Below are 15,415 nucleotides of genomic sequence, written 5' to 3'. Positions count from 1 at the left end.
GGCGGCAACCCCCCCCACACACACACACACTTTAGTGGTTAGTGTTCACGCTGCTATTGGAGGGAGGTTCGAGGGGTTGGAACCTCCATTATAGCAAAAACGGAACTTTTTCTGATTTTTAGGGGGAAAAGTTCCATTTTCTCTATAATGTGGGGGGTTTCACTCCCACACCCCCCTGCAACGGCAGCACGAACACTAACCAATAAAGTGGGGGGGGGGGGTTGCCGCCCCAAACCCCCAGTCTGAGCTCTTTAAAAATTATTTTTTCCCCCGCGCGCTTCTGACTTACGCCGAATTGTCGGCACTGGATTGTCGGCGCGCTGGCGTCTGGTACGTGATTATCCCGTCACCGTCAACCAGGGAACACTGTTCTTTGAGGGGACATCTGTTCCGTTCAAGAATGCCATTAGCTCTGATTTCAGAAGTCTCTGTGATGAAAGCTTAGAAATCTGCATGGACCTGGTGTTTTTCGGTGTACATGCAGTCACCCAGCTAGTGATATAATGGTAAATCTCTGTGAGCATGCTCTACCATATGCTTGCCTAGAATTTGCTATATTTCTTTTCGAGGATATCCATTTTGGTTTCCAAGTAGAAACCACTCCAGACTTAAAGAATACCGATTTACAGTGGCAGGATTTCACTTATATTTGGCTGTTTAGTTCTTCAGATCCTGCCAGCCTGATTTCCATGTGAAGCGCACCCCAAATATTATCCCAGATCTCTCTAAAGCAGGCGTATTCACTCCCAGTCCTCAAAGATTGCCAAGACGTAAGGTTTTCAGAATATCCCTAATGAATATGCAGGAGAAAAATTAGCATACAAAGGAAGTAACAAGCATGTACATCTCTCTCAAACATATTCATTATGTCACTGGCAACCCTCCAAGCCTGGAAGAGAATATCAAAGGCTCTAAAATACATATTCCCCATCTCCGGAATATGAAGGTTTCCAAAATAACACTTCAGGTGATAACAGATAGTTCTGGCAAAAGAATTTAAAACCAGTGCAAGGAATGCCATGAATGGACAGGGACAACCTTTTCTGGATACCTCTATCACGTTTAATTTAAAGGAACTGCCCCCCTCCCCCATTCTCAATCACTTTCACATTTTTCACAATTATATAAGAACAACCATGATAAGTCATTCCATTGAGCTCACCATTGTATCTGGCGGTGGTCAGTTTGGATCACAATTACCCAGTAGGTCACAAAAGGCAGATCTGTTTCTCACAGTTTATTTCCGGGGATAAACAATGCTTCTCTCAAGTCTACCTGGAAGATAATTTTTTATGGACTTATTCTCCAAAACCTTGTCCCTCTTTTGAATCCTGCTTATGTCAGTTGCCTTGACCACATCCTCCAGCAACAAATTCCATGTCTTAATTATGTACTGCATAACATATAACTTTCTGTGATTTGTGTTTGGTCAGTAGTTTCATAAGAGTGTCCATCTGTTTCTTTATTATTTGATGGCTGAAACATTCTGTCCTGCTCAATATAAATGTCTATCATATTCCTTTGATCAGACTCAGAAATTGTCTCATTCTCCTAAAGCAATATTGAACATACATCCATTCATTTCTCGAACACTGCTTTCGAGAGATTGATGGGCAATCAGTGTTTATATATCCTGCCACAATCATACCGACATTTCTTCTGACCACTAGCATTTGGAGCACCTAAGTACAATTTGCTCTCACATCAGCTCTTTTACCTGATAAGGAAAGATAGAGAACTAATGAGTCCACCAAACTTTTGAGGTTTAGTAAGCAAGCTTGAAGAAATGATTGAAGTTTACAAAATCCTGAGTGGCATAGAACAGGTACAAGTGGATTGATATTTTTTTTTACTCTGTCAAAAATTACAAAGACTAGGGGACATTCAATTAAGTTACAGGGAAATATTTTTAAAACCAATAGGAGGAATTTTTTTTTTTCACTCAGAGCACAGTTAAACTCTGGAATGTGTTGCTTGAGGGTGTGGTAAGAGTGTAGAGCGTAGCTGGTTTTAAGAAAGATCTGGACAATTTCCTGGAGGAAAAGTCCATAGTCTGTTATTAAGACAAACATAGGGGAAACCACTGCCTGCCCTTGACTGGTAGCATGGAATGTTGCTACTTTTTGTTTTTTTTTCCAGGTACTAGTGACCTGGATTAGCCACCGTGAGGATGGGCTACTGGGCTAGATGGACCATTGGTCTGACCCAGTAAGGCTACTCCTATATTCTTAAGCTTGTTTGAAGGAATGCCATCATAACATCACATTATCTCTTTGATTGCAATGCAGCACTGAAACAGACTTCAGTCAGATCTAAGCTTGTTTACCGACTGCCTTACTTTGAAAAGCACTTCTGAATCCATAAGCTCTTTCTCTATCCTATATGATCAAGTAAGTGTTTTGATACTTTGAGAGCTTTGATCTACAAATATTTCCAGGAATGTATGCCATGTCCCTGTATTTGGAAAAAGGACTCTCTAGTCTTCACTAAACGACACAGAAAGTTTAACTCTGTTGCTCCCTTTTTCTTTCTATCCTTGGACTATCTCAGGGATCTCAAAGTCCCTCCTTGAGGAGCGCAATCCAGTCGGGTTTTCAGGATTTCCCCCAATGAATATGCATTGAAAGCATGCACATAGATCTCATGCATATTCATTGGGGAAATCCTGAAAACCCGACTGGATTGTGGCCCTCAAGGAGGGACTTTGAGACCCCTGGACTATCTTGACTGGAAGGGTTTCACAGTGCTTGGTGCATCAACGTCCTGACTGCCTAGAATCATCTTCCACCCTTCAAGTTTCAAGTTTATTTATAGCTTGATATACCGACCATCACATGTATCTGGACGGTTGTACAATATTAAAAAATTAATTAAATTTGATAATTTTTAAAATTTAATTAAAAAAATAAGAAGGGTAAAACTAATACTATAACATATTAAGACTTATTAGAGATGAGAGGCACTAGGGGATAGGGAAGTTTTAACTACAATATAAAAATAAAAGGAAGTATAGAGGAGTAGGGAATAATGAGAGAAAAAAGGGATGGCATTTCTTAAAAAAGAATTCCCCCCCCCCCCTTTGATAGGCATCTTTAAAAAGAAATGCTTTAAGATTCGTTTTAAATTTATTTAGGGAGTTTTTGTTGCGGAGATAGAGAGGCATTCAATTCCAGAGTGAGGGTGTGACTACAGAGAAGATGGAATTTCTAGCATAATATAGGTCCTTGACTGAAGGTACTGTCAATAAGTTTTGATTCACAGATCTAAGGACCCTAGAAGGGGTATGTGTAATGAGATATTTGTCAACGAAGACAGGGAGGTGGGAGGTCTTAATTTTAAAAGTTAAAAGAAGAATTTTATATGTAGTTCGGTGGGAGACAGGTAACCAGTGTAACTCTCGAAAGAGCGGGGTAACATGATCGTATTTTTTGGCCTTATAGATAAGTTTGATTGCGGTATTTTGGATTAGTCTGTGGGTTTCTTTTTGAGTTATGCCATGGTAAAGAGAGTTGCACTAGTCTATGTGTGAGATGATTAAAGAGTGAATTAGGATTTGAGGAAGAGGGTTCAAGAACAGAGGTTATAGAATGAATTAAACAGAGTTTGTAGAAGCAGTTTTTGGTCAGGGAACTAACTTGATTATGATAAGTGAGATCTTTATCGAAGTGAGTTCTTAATGACCAGAGAAAGACGACACACAGACAGAAAAGTTTGGATATCTAAATCTCCTGTCAGTCTTATTCCTGATCCTCTCTCCAGAAGATATAAGTCTTTAGATGCATTACCTTTTGAGAAAAGTTATGGGCTGATCCCTGGATTCTATTAAAGAAATGTTATGGACTGACGCCAAAGTTGGACATCCAAATATGGCCACAATCTCCAAGATGCACATGCAACTTAATTAGTTAGCAAGCCAATTACTGTTAATAATTGGATGCTAATTACTAGTGTTAACTGGTACTAATTTCTACCAGCGTACTATTCTAGCTCTGGGTTCTATAAACCATTTTGGGTTGCGCCTAAATAATCCCCCCCCCCTCCAGAAGAAGATGTAGCCATAGGAGGAGCAAGGACAAATATTTGGATGCAGTGTTATAGAATAGTGCCACTTACATACCCAAATGCCATGAGTTGGCTTTTGCTTCTTTTTTTTTTTTTTAAGGAGCCTTTTTGCTCCGACACAGTGCATGAAATATAGCTATGTCGGCATTTGGCTCTCCTGCACAATTCAAGAGAACACTCTAAAGATAAGTTTTGTTTTTAAATAAGTTCAATGAAGTATATTAATCATGATGACAATGGTACATTGAAGCAAAATAATTCTGCTGTGTGGACACATGAGGAGGTGTTAGTGAACCATTGTTGCCAGCGTGAAAAGTTAGCTGACAATGGCAACTTCTGAGTAGTCCTGAAAACAGCATATGAAATTTTTATGTGGGACTGGTTGTGGATTTGGTATTAATGAGTTGGATGCTGTCATTTATACCAGGTTGTAGCTGGTATAAATACTAGTGCCTAAATTTGGGGGTAGGGATCATTGCTTTGCGCTATTCTGTAAAGGGCACTCAGCCTGTTGCCCCTTTTATATAATAGTGCCTTAGTGCCAGTTTTTTCAGCACTATATTTTCAGTGCCATTTACTGAATCTGGTCCTGCATGCCAGCAGAGTATTATGTTTATTTGTATTTATATACCACTCTTCGTTACAACATCAGTGCGGTGTACATCAATTAAAAAGGGAAAAGAATGCCAAATAATCATAATCATGCAAGAGATGTTATAGCTTGAATGCAGGTTGTAAATTGTTGTTCTTGCTTAATATTTGATGTGCATGGCTTTATTACTTTTTATAATGCATTAGCATTGTACTGTTGTGTACTTTTTTTTTGTATATAGTATATACTTTTTATGGTATATAAAGAGGGCCATATTCAATAGGATATCTAAGTCCGACTGGACGTTTCCCGCTAAACATCCTAAGTCGGAGGCAGAAAAATGTCCAAATACACTTATCCCTGAGGATTCGTGGGGGTCAGCGGCAGAGCCGGCCCGCAAATGTTGAAAATTTGTGAATAACTTTTTGGCCGGCTCTGACCCACCCCCGCCTCCTTCCCACCTTCCTCCCGGCATCCCAAACCTTACCTGGTGGTCTAGCGAGATTTCAGGGCAGGAGCAATCTTCCTACACTCCTGCCCCGTGCAGATCACTCATAGAAAATGGCTGCCGTGAGCTTCCGTAGTCTCTCGATGGGAGCTCAAGGCAGCCATTTCCTATGAGTGATCTGCACGGGGCAGGAGCATCCCAAAAGCCTGCTAGACCACCAGGTAAGGTCCAAGATGCCGGGGGGGAGGGGGAGGTGGAGAAGGTCCGGAATGCAGCTTTATTTTTTTTTTAAAATCACAAATAATCAAATCCGCGGATACTGAAACCGCGGATTCGGAGGGAGAAATGTAAATTCTTTTTTTTTTGAAAATCACCTACTTGGACTTCTTGGATGCCAGAACATCTAACTTTATTCGCCATTTTCAACCACAAAAACATCCAAGTTAGAAATGTCCAAATCAGTACCATTAATATGTGGGAGAGGCCACCATTATGGACTGGCCACATAGACAACAGAGCAGTAGGGCACTGCTCTGAACTTCACATAACAGCTCCCAGAAATACATCTCACCATATACCTCTTACAATTTATGCTGAGCCCTCCAAAGCTCCCCAAAAAACTACTATACCCACCTGTCTAAAACCTCAATAGCCCTTATGGCTGAAGGTGGCACCTATATGGCAGTATAGTAAGGTTTTAGTGGGCTCATACTTTCTACCATAAATGTTGCGGTTAGAGTGACTTATGGGTCTGGCTCCTCCTCTGTTATAGTTCACTAGCCCACCTACCTGGCTACTTTTTTTTTTTTTTTGTCCACCTGGCTACTTAAGAAACCTATGTGGAGTTTGACTAGGTTTTCCCAATACCAGGTGCTGCTTCATTCAGATATTTGAGGGGTGGGAGGGGGTCAGTGACCACTGGGGGAGTGTGGGGGTCATACTTTTATGCATCCAATAGTCATCTGTTCAGTTTAGATACCTTTTAGCCACATAGATGTTTCTAAAACAGGTCTATGTCAGAACATGTAAGTTCCATCCAGGACGTCTTGCAAAAGGTCTGATTATAGCCACAAGACATTAAAGTCTAAGCTGGCTGGCCCAAAGTCCACCCCAAACAAGCCTCTAGTATACTCCTTATGAGTTAGATGTTCTGGAGGGTGAACGTTCCACAAGACGTCTAAAATATTTGCTTAAAACATCAGCACTGACGTTTTGCTGAGAAAAAATGCATAAGTTCTGATTTAGACTGTTTTTAAAAATGCCCCTAATAGTCAATAAATCAGGTCAAATCAAAGTGCTGCCTACATTATATTATAGTTTACACAACTCTGTGTCCTTTGCACTGGTTTAACAAGAGTAATAAGTTATGGTAAGAGGATTATGGATCCTTACTACAGATGGCATCTCTTTCTCCTTCCCTCTTTATTTCAGTTGCTCAGACAGGACATTCTCTCTGTATTTTTTCCAATTAAGGTTATTTTCTGCAAACCTCCCCCATCAACCTATAAAAACAGACCTTTCCCCTTTACTTCTTTCATGTTTCAGCCTGTTCTTCAGCTCCCTATTGCAGTTTCTCAAGCTGATCCTGGGCTACTCCTTAGCCAGTGTAATTTTCAGGATAACCACAATGAATATGCATCAGAAAGGCCTACATCCAATGGAGGCAGTGCATGCAAATCTACCTCTTGTATATTCTTTCTGGATAGCATGAAAACCAGATTGGCCTGAGGCTACTCCAGCAATGGCTTGAGAAACACAGGTTTATTGTATCTTTTCTTTAGTGGTTACTTGGCAGCTAACTAACTATTCCCTTCCTCTTTGTATCTTTCCATAAGTGAACAAAGATACAATAGAACAAGGGGATATCAAGAAGCAGTCCCAATTTCCTACTGAAGATTTGCACTTACTGTTCTTTGTGATGCATGGCAATTCCTATGAAAATTATTCCTAGAAGTGACGACCTTCACTTGACTTTGTTGCTCTGGATCACTCTTTCAGGCAGTGATGGAATATAGCTGTGCCCATCAGCTCCCAAGCCCAGCCCACTTACAGTCATTAATTCCCACTTGAAAGTACACCTTGCTATATGAAATGACATTAATTATTTATGCCTTCCCCCTTCCATTTGACACTTTTTGCTCGATCCACGGTGCCTTGCTGGCCAAGGAGTGAAAGGTAAATATTTCTCCCTCCCTTTTAAGACACAGAATCTTTCAATGCTGGTTTTCTGTCAGCAGGTGTTACTCCTGAAACCTGAGTGCATCGTCACCACTGAGCATAAATTTGTTACAAATTTGTGTGTAAAAAATGAAATCATACACAGGACACTAATATTCCATAATAATAAACATAATAATGGAGTTTATGTTCAAGGGGGATCTAGCCAGCTAGTTTTGAGAGCTAATTCACTAGATCAATCCTTCTAGAAACATAAAATTATGAGGGTTAGTTTCCTAGTTTTACTATTTAGCAACTCAAATAGGGGAGAGTGTGGCACAGTGGTTAAAGCTACAGCCTCAGCACCCTGAGGTTGTGGGTTCAAACCCACCCTGCTCCTTGTGACCCTGGGCAAGTCGCTTAATCCCCCCATTGCTCCAGGTACGTTAGATAGATTGTGAGCCCGCCGGGACAGAGAGGGAAAACTGCTTGAGTACCTAAATAAATGCATGTAAACCGTTCTGAGCTCCCCTGGGAGAATGGTATAGAAATTAAATAAATAAATAAAAGATAGGTGGCACTCCTGGGATTGGGAGAGGCTTAGCTCATAAGGCATAGTCAGCATAAGGCAAGTTCAGTGATTCCCAAACCTGGTCCTGGAGGCAACCCAGCCAGTCATTTTTAAAAATATCCACCATGAATATTCATGAAAGCGATCTGCATGCAATGGAAGCGATACAGGCAAATATCTCTCATGAAAATTTGTTATGGATATCCTGAAAACCTGACTGGACGGGGTGCCTCTAAGACCAGGTTTGGGATCCACTGGTTTAGTTATTAGCTCACAAAATCTAGAAAATGGGCTGTCTACAAATAACACATCAGTTGAGGAAGGCCCTTTAATACTTTGCAAAAATCCTATAAAGTGAACGACTGATACTAGACCTTTAACATGCAAATAGAATACCTGCCATGCTAGGTTAGATCAATGATTCTCAAGCCCAGCATCATGTCTCCTGATGGGGGAAATGCATTCTATGCAGCCCACTCACAATATAGATAATAAACCCAGTCCACCTGGCTATGAGAACCTGTGCTGAAGGTACTTGTGCAATCTTTTTTAAATCAAGCTACTTTATCTAATACTACTTGTCTTGAATATATACTCTGCCAACAAATTCCACAGCTTGATTATGTGTCGACTGACAAAAATACTTTTAGTGTGATGATGGTAGAGTATATAGGTTATAAAGTACAATCCAGTTGTACCAGATAACGATTTTAACAGTATACTCTATAATAGACAATTATACCCCCTATTATACCCCTTACCAACAGCTGCCGATGGAGGCACGTGTGAAGTTTAAGTCTGGTTGTTTTTGCTTTAAGGTACTATTCGGTCTAGCCCCTAAATATATAACTGACCTTTTCTCTTTCTCAGCCAACAGACATAAGAGAAGCTCACATTTGAACTTTGTTTCTCCTCCAGTTAGAGGACGTAAACTCAAACGACATCATCAACACCTTTTCTCACATCAGGCAGCACTATGGGGTAAAGATCTAGAACAATTGCTTACGCCTAAAACATATCTGTTCCTGAAGTATTTAGGCAGCTGACCCGTACAACTCTTTCTCCACAATAACTGATCCCTAGAGCTGTTAATCACTAGCTTTAACTCTGTTAAGTTCATTAATCATTGTAAAGTAAACCGAATAGAACGTCACGGTCCTGCGGTATATAAACTGTTATTATTATTTCACTTGTATGGATCAGTTGTGCCACATGTTCCATTTATACAATCAGTGACACCATGTATTTAATTCAACACTAAAACTCTTCAAGTTATCTAGCATGATGGATTATAGTTTTCCATATAGCTTTCTAATAGCAGACTATTAGTGTACAATATGCTGCTCTTAATCTCCTTTTACCCTAATACAGGGGTGTCAAAGTCCCTCCTGGAGGGCCGCAATCCAGTTGCGTTTTCAGGATTTCCCAATGAATATGCATGAGATCTATTAGCATACAATGAAAGCAGTGCATGCAAATAGATCTCATGCATATTCATTGGAGAAATCCTGAAAACCCGACTGATTGTGGCCCTCCGGGAGGGACTTTGACACCCCTGCCCTAATACATTAATAACTTTCAATAACTTGCACAGATCACTTTCCACACCACGGAGCATTGATAAATATGAGTTCATTCTCTTAAATGAACAATCGGTTACACGGTAATGAGCCTGATATACCGTATCTCTTTTTTCATAATGGCCAAACACAGGGAAAAGACGTTCATAAATTAAGATTCCACGTGTCATAGAAAGTACTCAGGAAATGGCCAACAGTTCTCTGTATACAATACTACAATATAGGGCTGGCCCTGGCAAAACAATTTAATTCAGGCTTACGAGTGCAAAAAAACAGGGAATGTCTGCCTCAAAAGAGCTTGTGAGAATACACATACCGGTAATTCCCAAAGAGCTGCAGAAGGTCTTTGAAGGATCTGCAAGCGGTTTTTCCAGGGATCCAGCATAGGTCTTTCTATCATCCCATGTTTTCAGAACAAAGTTACAAATCAGTTCCACAGTAGTCCCATGAAATGCCTTACCTATCTGCTTAGAACAGTGTATCTCAAACTATGTGCCTCCTGAGATTTCAAGTGTGCCACGGAACATAGTGTTGGAAGCGAGGCACCTGTCAGCTGACTTCTCTATGTGATACAGCGCCAGCGCTACCCGATTCGCTGAAGGCCTGCATGTTTCCCCCTTCTCTCTAGCGTCCTCCGGCTTCCCCCCTGGCCTCCGGGTCTCACCTTTAAAACTAATTACAGCAGCCCGCAGAGGATTGCAGGTAGGTAAAATGATTTTATTTTCAATATAGTGATTGAAATGTGTCAGTTTTGAGAATTTATATCTGCTGTGTATATTGTATATATATGAAAAATGAATGGAAAAAATTGCATTACAATTAGTAAAGGGGATGGGACATGGGGCAGAGCTTGGGTGGGCCTAGAGAGGTCTGTGGTTAGGGTACTCAATTGATATTTGTTAGACTTAGGGGGTACTGAGCTTGAAGTAGTTGAGAAACACTGCTGTAGGCAATCAGCTGGTGCCAGTGCCTCTTCTTCTCTCCGAACCTCTTCCCTGTTGGCACCCCCTACCGGTGTCTCAAGGCCCATCTGGAGGGCCTCTGCACATGTGCGGACATCAACGTGATGATGTCATGCATATGTGTGATGTCATCACAGCGACATCAGCGCACTTCTGAATGCCTCAAGCCGTGGCCACTACTTTTAGTGTGCCCCAGCTCGAGAAAGTTTGAGAGACAGTGGCTTAGAATGTCACATATGAGGGCAAATCAAATATTAAAGTCATTATATTTCCTGATGTGGAATGCCATGTGGACTCCAAATAGAATGCTAAAAGCTCAGTTACTATCCTAAGCTGGCATTGTAACTTATCTTCAGGTACTTTACAACATATGATTTTTGAATGCAGTAAAGTTCGACCTTTTTGGATAGAAATTTGGACTACTATTAAAAGAGATTACAAACAGTTCTGCGGAGATCAACTTTGAGATCATAATTCGCCACTCTTTGCATCCTTCTTTTGAGAACACTACATACAAACCAAACCTGATAGATATGTTAATATCAGTTGGTATACAGCATATTCTGAAGAACTGAAAATCTGCTCACTTCTTAGATTACACGTTCTGGTGGAATTCAGTTTGCCTGTATAAGAAATACAAACAGTATGCTGCAGAAAACCTAAACATTGGTCAGTCAACATTCAATCTGATATGGTCAAGATGTCCGCTATGCATATGCATAAGAGAGAACTGCATGCAAATGTATCTCATATATATGGTGTCCGGTCAAAAGCGCGCTGCAACAAAGGCGCGCCCAGACAATTGAGTGCAGCGCGTGCCGCCGCACTAAATTACTGTTTTTAGCGCTCCGACGGGGGTGTGTGTGGGGGGAACCCCCCACTTTACTTAATAGATATCGCGCCGCATTGTGGGGGCGTTGTGGGGGGTGTGGAGGGTTGTAACCCCCACATTTTACTGAAAACTTCACTTTTTCCCTGTTTTTAGGGAAAAAGTTCAGTTTACAGTAAAATGTGGAGGGTTACAACCCTCCAAACCCCCCATAATGCCGGTGCGATGTCTATTAAGTAAACTGGGGGGGGGGGTTCCCCAACAAAAACCCCGTCAGAGCCCCTAAAAACTGTAATTTACAGCGGCGCGTGCTGCGCTCAATTGTCGGCGTGCGCTTTTGTCTTTCGCGCCGTTGTCTATGAACCCATATATATTCTCCATTAACGCAACCAGCTAGGAGCACATAAGGACACATTTGAGAAACACTGGGCCTCTCTCTTTCCATTTCATTTATACAGACTGAGCCGGTTCTAGTTTTACTTCCATGCTCTCTATGTACTTATGAAACTGTTTGTTACAAATGAAAACTCAGGTCTGTATATGTCACGAGACAAAACTAGGATTAGCTCAGTGTGTTCATATGACCTGGCATGGAGGAATTTGGTAAGAACAGTGAAAAAGCAAATAGTGGGGAAACAGATTAATGGCCAGAGCACTGCGTTAACAACCAAGGAAACCCAGTTCAAATCCCACTGCTGCCCCTTGTGAACTTGTACAACTCTAATAACTCCTCATTGCCTCAGGGACAAACTTAAGGGCACTTTTACTAAAATTTATCAGGTGCTAAATGCTGTGCATCCTATTTTATACCTATGAGTCATTTGGCCGATAGCACATGCAAAGCCTTAGTAAAGGGGCCTCTTAAATTGTAAGCCTTCTAGGGAATGGGAAATACCAGTACCCAGTGTACTTGAATATAACGCTCCTTGAGCTACTACTGAAAAAAAAGGTATAAACTAAATCCAAATAAATTTTGAAAGAGTTTTGCTGAAGCAAATCAAAATGTATGCACCCAATGCATCAATAGTAAACGAAGCAGTTCTCTCCATAGCTAAACTGTATACAGCATTAGAATATCACATAAGACTTTGAAACTAAGTGCAGGTTTAGATTTTCGATTTTATAGTTATTTTGCTACTGCTGTTCACAATCAAAAGCTTCCAGATCTGAGCAGATAGTGATTCTCCCTCATGTGCATTTTGGGGAATGTTCAAGGCCCTGTGCTAAGTCCTCAGGTAAAATCAGTTCACAGATTTGATGAACAAGTCCAACTCTTGTGAAAAGTGTGTTAAGCATGCACCAGTCCGTGGGCCTGGAAATGTCTCGCACAGGTCTTTTAGCAGAAATGTCTAAAGCTTTATTTCAATAGATTTTGGCTTTTACTGAGGTCAAAGGGTCTTTAATGAAGGCAAAGAGTATCCTTTCAGTCCCAACTTCAACACCGAATCCCTATTGACCTCCTTAATCTCAAAGGTTCAACTACTTTACTCTCGAAATAAGTTTGCCGTCCTCCTACAATTCGACCTTTCCGCTGCTTTTGACGTTGTTCATCATGATATCCTAGTCTACCAACTCTCTGAGATAGGCATTAACTCCACAGTCCTAGACTGGTTCTCAAAATTCCTATGTTCTCGTTCTTAACACTGTCAACGTAAATGGCACCTCATCCGCCCCCTGGAAACCAATATGTGGAGTCCCGCAAGGCTCACCTCTATCTCCCATTCTTTTCAACATCTATATGTCCTCTCTAAAACTCCTCCATCTATCCCCCCTAGAAACAATTTACACTTATGCTGAGGACATCCTCGTCCTCTTCGAAACCGACCCAAACCTTACCAACCTCTCGGAGAACATATCCTCCTGTATAACAAACCTCCAATCCTGGGCCCATACTGTGCAAATGAAACTGAACTAGTCCAAAACTAAAGTACTTTGGCTAGGCCCAAAACTAGACCAACTACCCACCTCCATCCCACTGTCCTCTGGCTCCACTCTGCAGCTTGAGTTCTCAAGCAATGTCTTGGGCATCATCATTGATTCTACTTTGTCCTTCAATGACCACCTCAATTCCTTGGCAAAAAATGCTTTTTCAGCCTTCACATGCTGAGGAAAGTAAGATCCTGTTTCCATCAAAAACACTTTACCGTCCTTGTCCAATCCATCATCCTTTCCAGATTGGACTATTGCAACTCAATCTACCTAAGCCTTACCTTCATAGACTTCAGCGGATTCAGAATGCCGCAGCTAAGCTTATCTTCGCAAAAAATAAATTCGACCATGTCTCACCGCTCCTGTCCAAGCTTCACTGGCTTCCGATAAACACCAGGCCAGGGTCCACTTTAAATGCGGCTGTCTAACTTTCAAAATCCTTCTCGACATCCTCCCTCCCTTTATCCCACTTTCTTGGAACTCCTCAAATCCTAATACCACCAGACCCACCCACAAACTAAAACTATCCTTCCCTTCATTAAAAGGCATTTACCGTGCAGGAAAACTAGGGACCTCCCTCCCCTTCAGAATCACTGAGCTCTGGAACAACCTTACCTCCCCTCTTCTAAACCTGAGCTCTCTCCAACTCTTCTGCAAACATCTGAAAACCTGGCTATTCTCAAAAATTTAATACTTACTCCTTCTCTGACATACTAATATTCTTCTCACTTTATCTTTTAACCTTCATTGGAGTTCCTTTCTCTCCCAACTCTTGTAAACCGTGCCGAGCTCTACGATTGTGGAGAGGATGCGGTATACAAACCTAAGGTTTAGTTTAGTAGTACTCGATGGTCTTCCGAAGGACCAACAACAGGACAGCATAGAGCTTCATCTCACCCATTTCCCCAATCTCAATGGAGAAGGGGCAGCTGGTGACCACCAAAACATTTTTGTGCTGACCCTTGTCATTTTCCCCCTCCCTGATCTTACCTTCTCGTTCATCTATTATTCCTGCATGTTCTTCTTTCTCTCTTTCTTCCGTAAATCTACAGAAGTACCTCAGATTCCATCTGCCTGTTTTAGGATAAATGGAATTTAAAAGTTGTTTTAATCTAGCCCATTTTATTTATTTTTGCTCTAAACTGGAATCGTACACATTAGGCTCCTAAAGAAAGCTGCAAAGCCCTTGTCCTGACCTAGGGCAACCTCTGGATTATAAAGGTGACAGCAGCGAGAATATCTCCTGGCTCTGGTAATGCTGCCTGCAAGAAGGAAGCTAAAATATCTCCGGGCAGACACAATTAGCCCATTATTAGCTGGGAATCCCTAGCCGGATTCAATTATTTTATATCCATGGCCAAAAACTGTAACAGACACACAAAATGAAATTCTTTGCACACTAGTGAAAAGGGGAACATGCCATATGGAAAACAGATATCTAACATATAATATATAGAGGAGAACAGACGAATAACAGCAGTAAATACAGATATAAATGCACAATATACCTCTATGTGCATACAAGGAGAGGAACTAAGGGGCAGACAGCAAGAAAATCACAAACACACTCACAGCCACTGCATAGAAACCATGTGTCTCCTATCTAGAGAAAGGGAGAGAACCAGTCCAGCATTCCCAGTGTAAACTCCCCCCCCCCCCCCCAGCCCAGATCTGTCTGCGGCTGCTCTGAACGGAGATGCCCCCGCCAGTGCTGCAGTACGAAACCAACTTCTTGAAGCCCACCCCGCCGCTCGCCTCCACCCTGCCTCCCCAGCTGGACTGGGAGACTGCCTCTGCTTCTCTTGCTGGGAGAGGGAGAGACACCACAGCGGGGAGGTGGGCGAAGGGTGGGAGATATGGGTTCCTCTGCTTACCATGCAAGCCTGAACCCTTTCATGAGTGCAGGAGCAGGAATCCGGTGTCCATCTCCGTGGCTGCCCGCTCACAGCCTCGGCCGGGCCAGGACATGCTGCAGAAGCGCGTGTGTGCAGCACGGAAAGCAGAGTCCCGCGCGCTGTGCCTCGTGCGGCCCGCACGGGACCGGCGCGCGCCCCTCTAGCATTGCTTCCGCCGTTCTTTCCCCCCCCGGCCGGCGGCGCGCGGGGGTCTGCGGCTCTCCCTGCAAAGCCAGCTGTGCCGACAGGAACGGCTTTTCCGCTTTGTTAGCCGGCTGCAGGAGCAGCCGAGGGAAAGGAAACGTGGTCTAGTGGGCGGTCTCTCTTGATCCGCCTGTCCTCGCTCCCAGTTCAGTCGCTTCCCTGTTAATTGCCTTCTCTCACTCGCCT

The 15,415-nt window shown here is 42.3% G+C and overlaps 1 protein-coding gene across 4 annotated transcripts in view; it reads right to left on the bottom strand.

Moving 5' to 3' along the window:
* Nucleotides 1-15,128, bottom strand: part of LOC117347498 (protein Aster-B) — a 206,515-nt gene extending 191,387 nt beyond the window's left edge. For 3 of the 4 annotated variants that reach the window (XM_033918534.1, XM_033918539.1, XM_033918536.1), the window contains exon 1: nt 15,005-15,128. Coding sequence is in view for 1 of the 4 variants with exons in the window: in XM_033918535.1 (XP_033774426.1) it covers nt 15,005-15,027 (23 nt within the window). In the remaining 3 variants the exon portion in view is untranslated. The remainder of the gene's footprint in view (nt 1-15,004) is intronic. The other variant, XM_033918535.1, reaches the window with a different exon arrangement.
* Between the last annotated feature and the right edge of the window lie 287 nt (nt 15,129-15,415).

Source organism: Geotrypetes seraphini, chromosome 13 (assembly GCF_902459505.1).
Source record: "Geotrypetes seraphini chromosome 13, aGeoSer1.1, whole genome shotgun sequence".
Lineage (NCBI taxonomy): Eukaryota > Metazoa > Chordata > Amphibia > Gymnophiona > Dermophiidae > Geotrypetes > Geotrypetes seraphini.
This window is presented reverse-complemented; position numbering and strand designations above follow the sequence as displayed.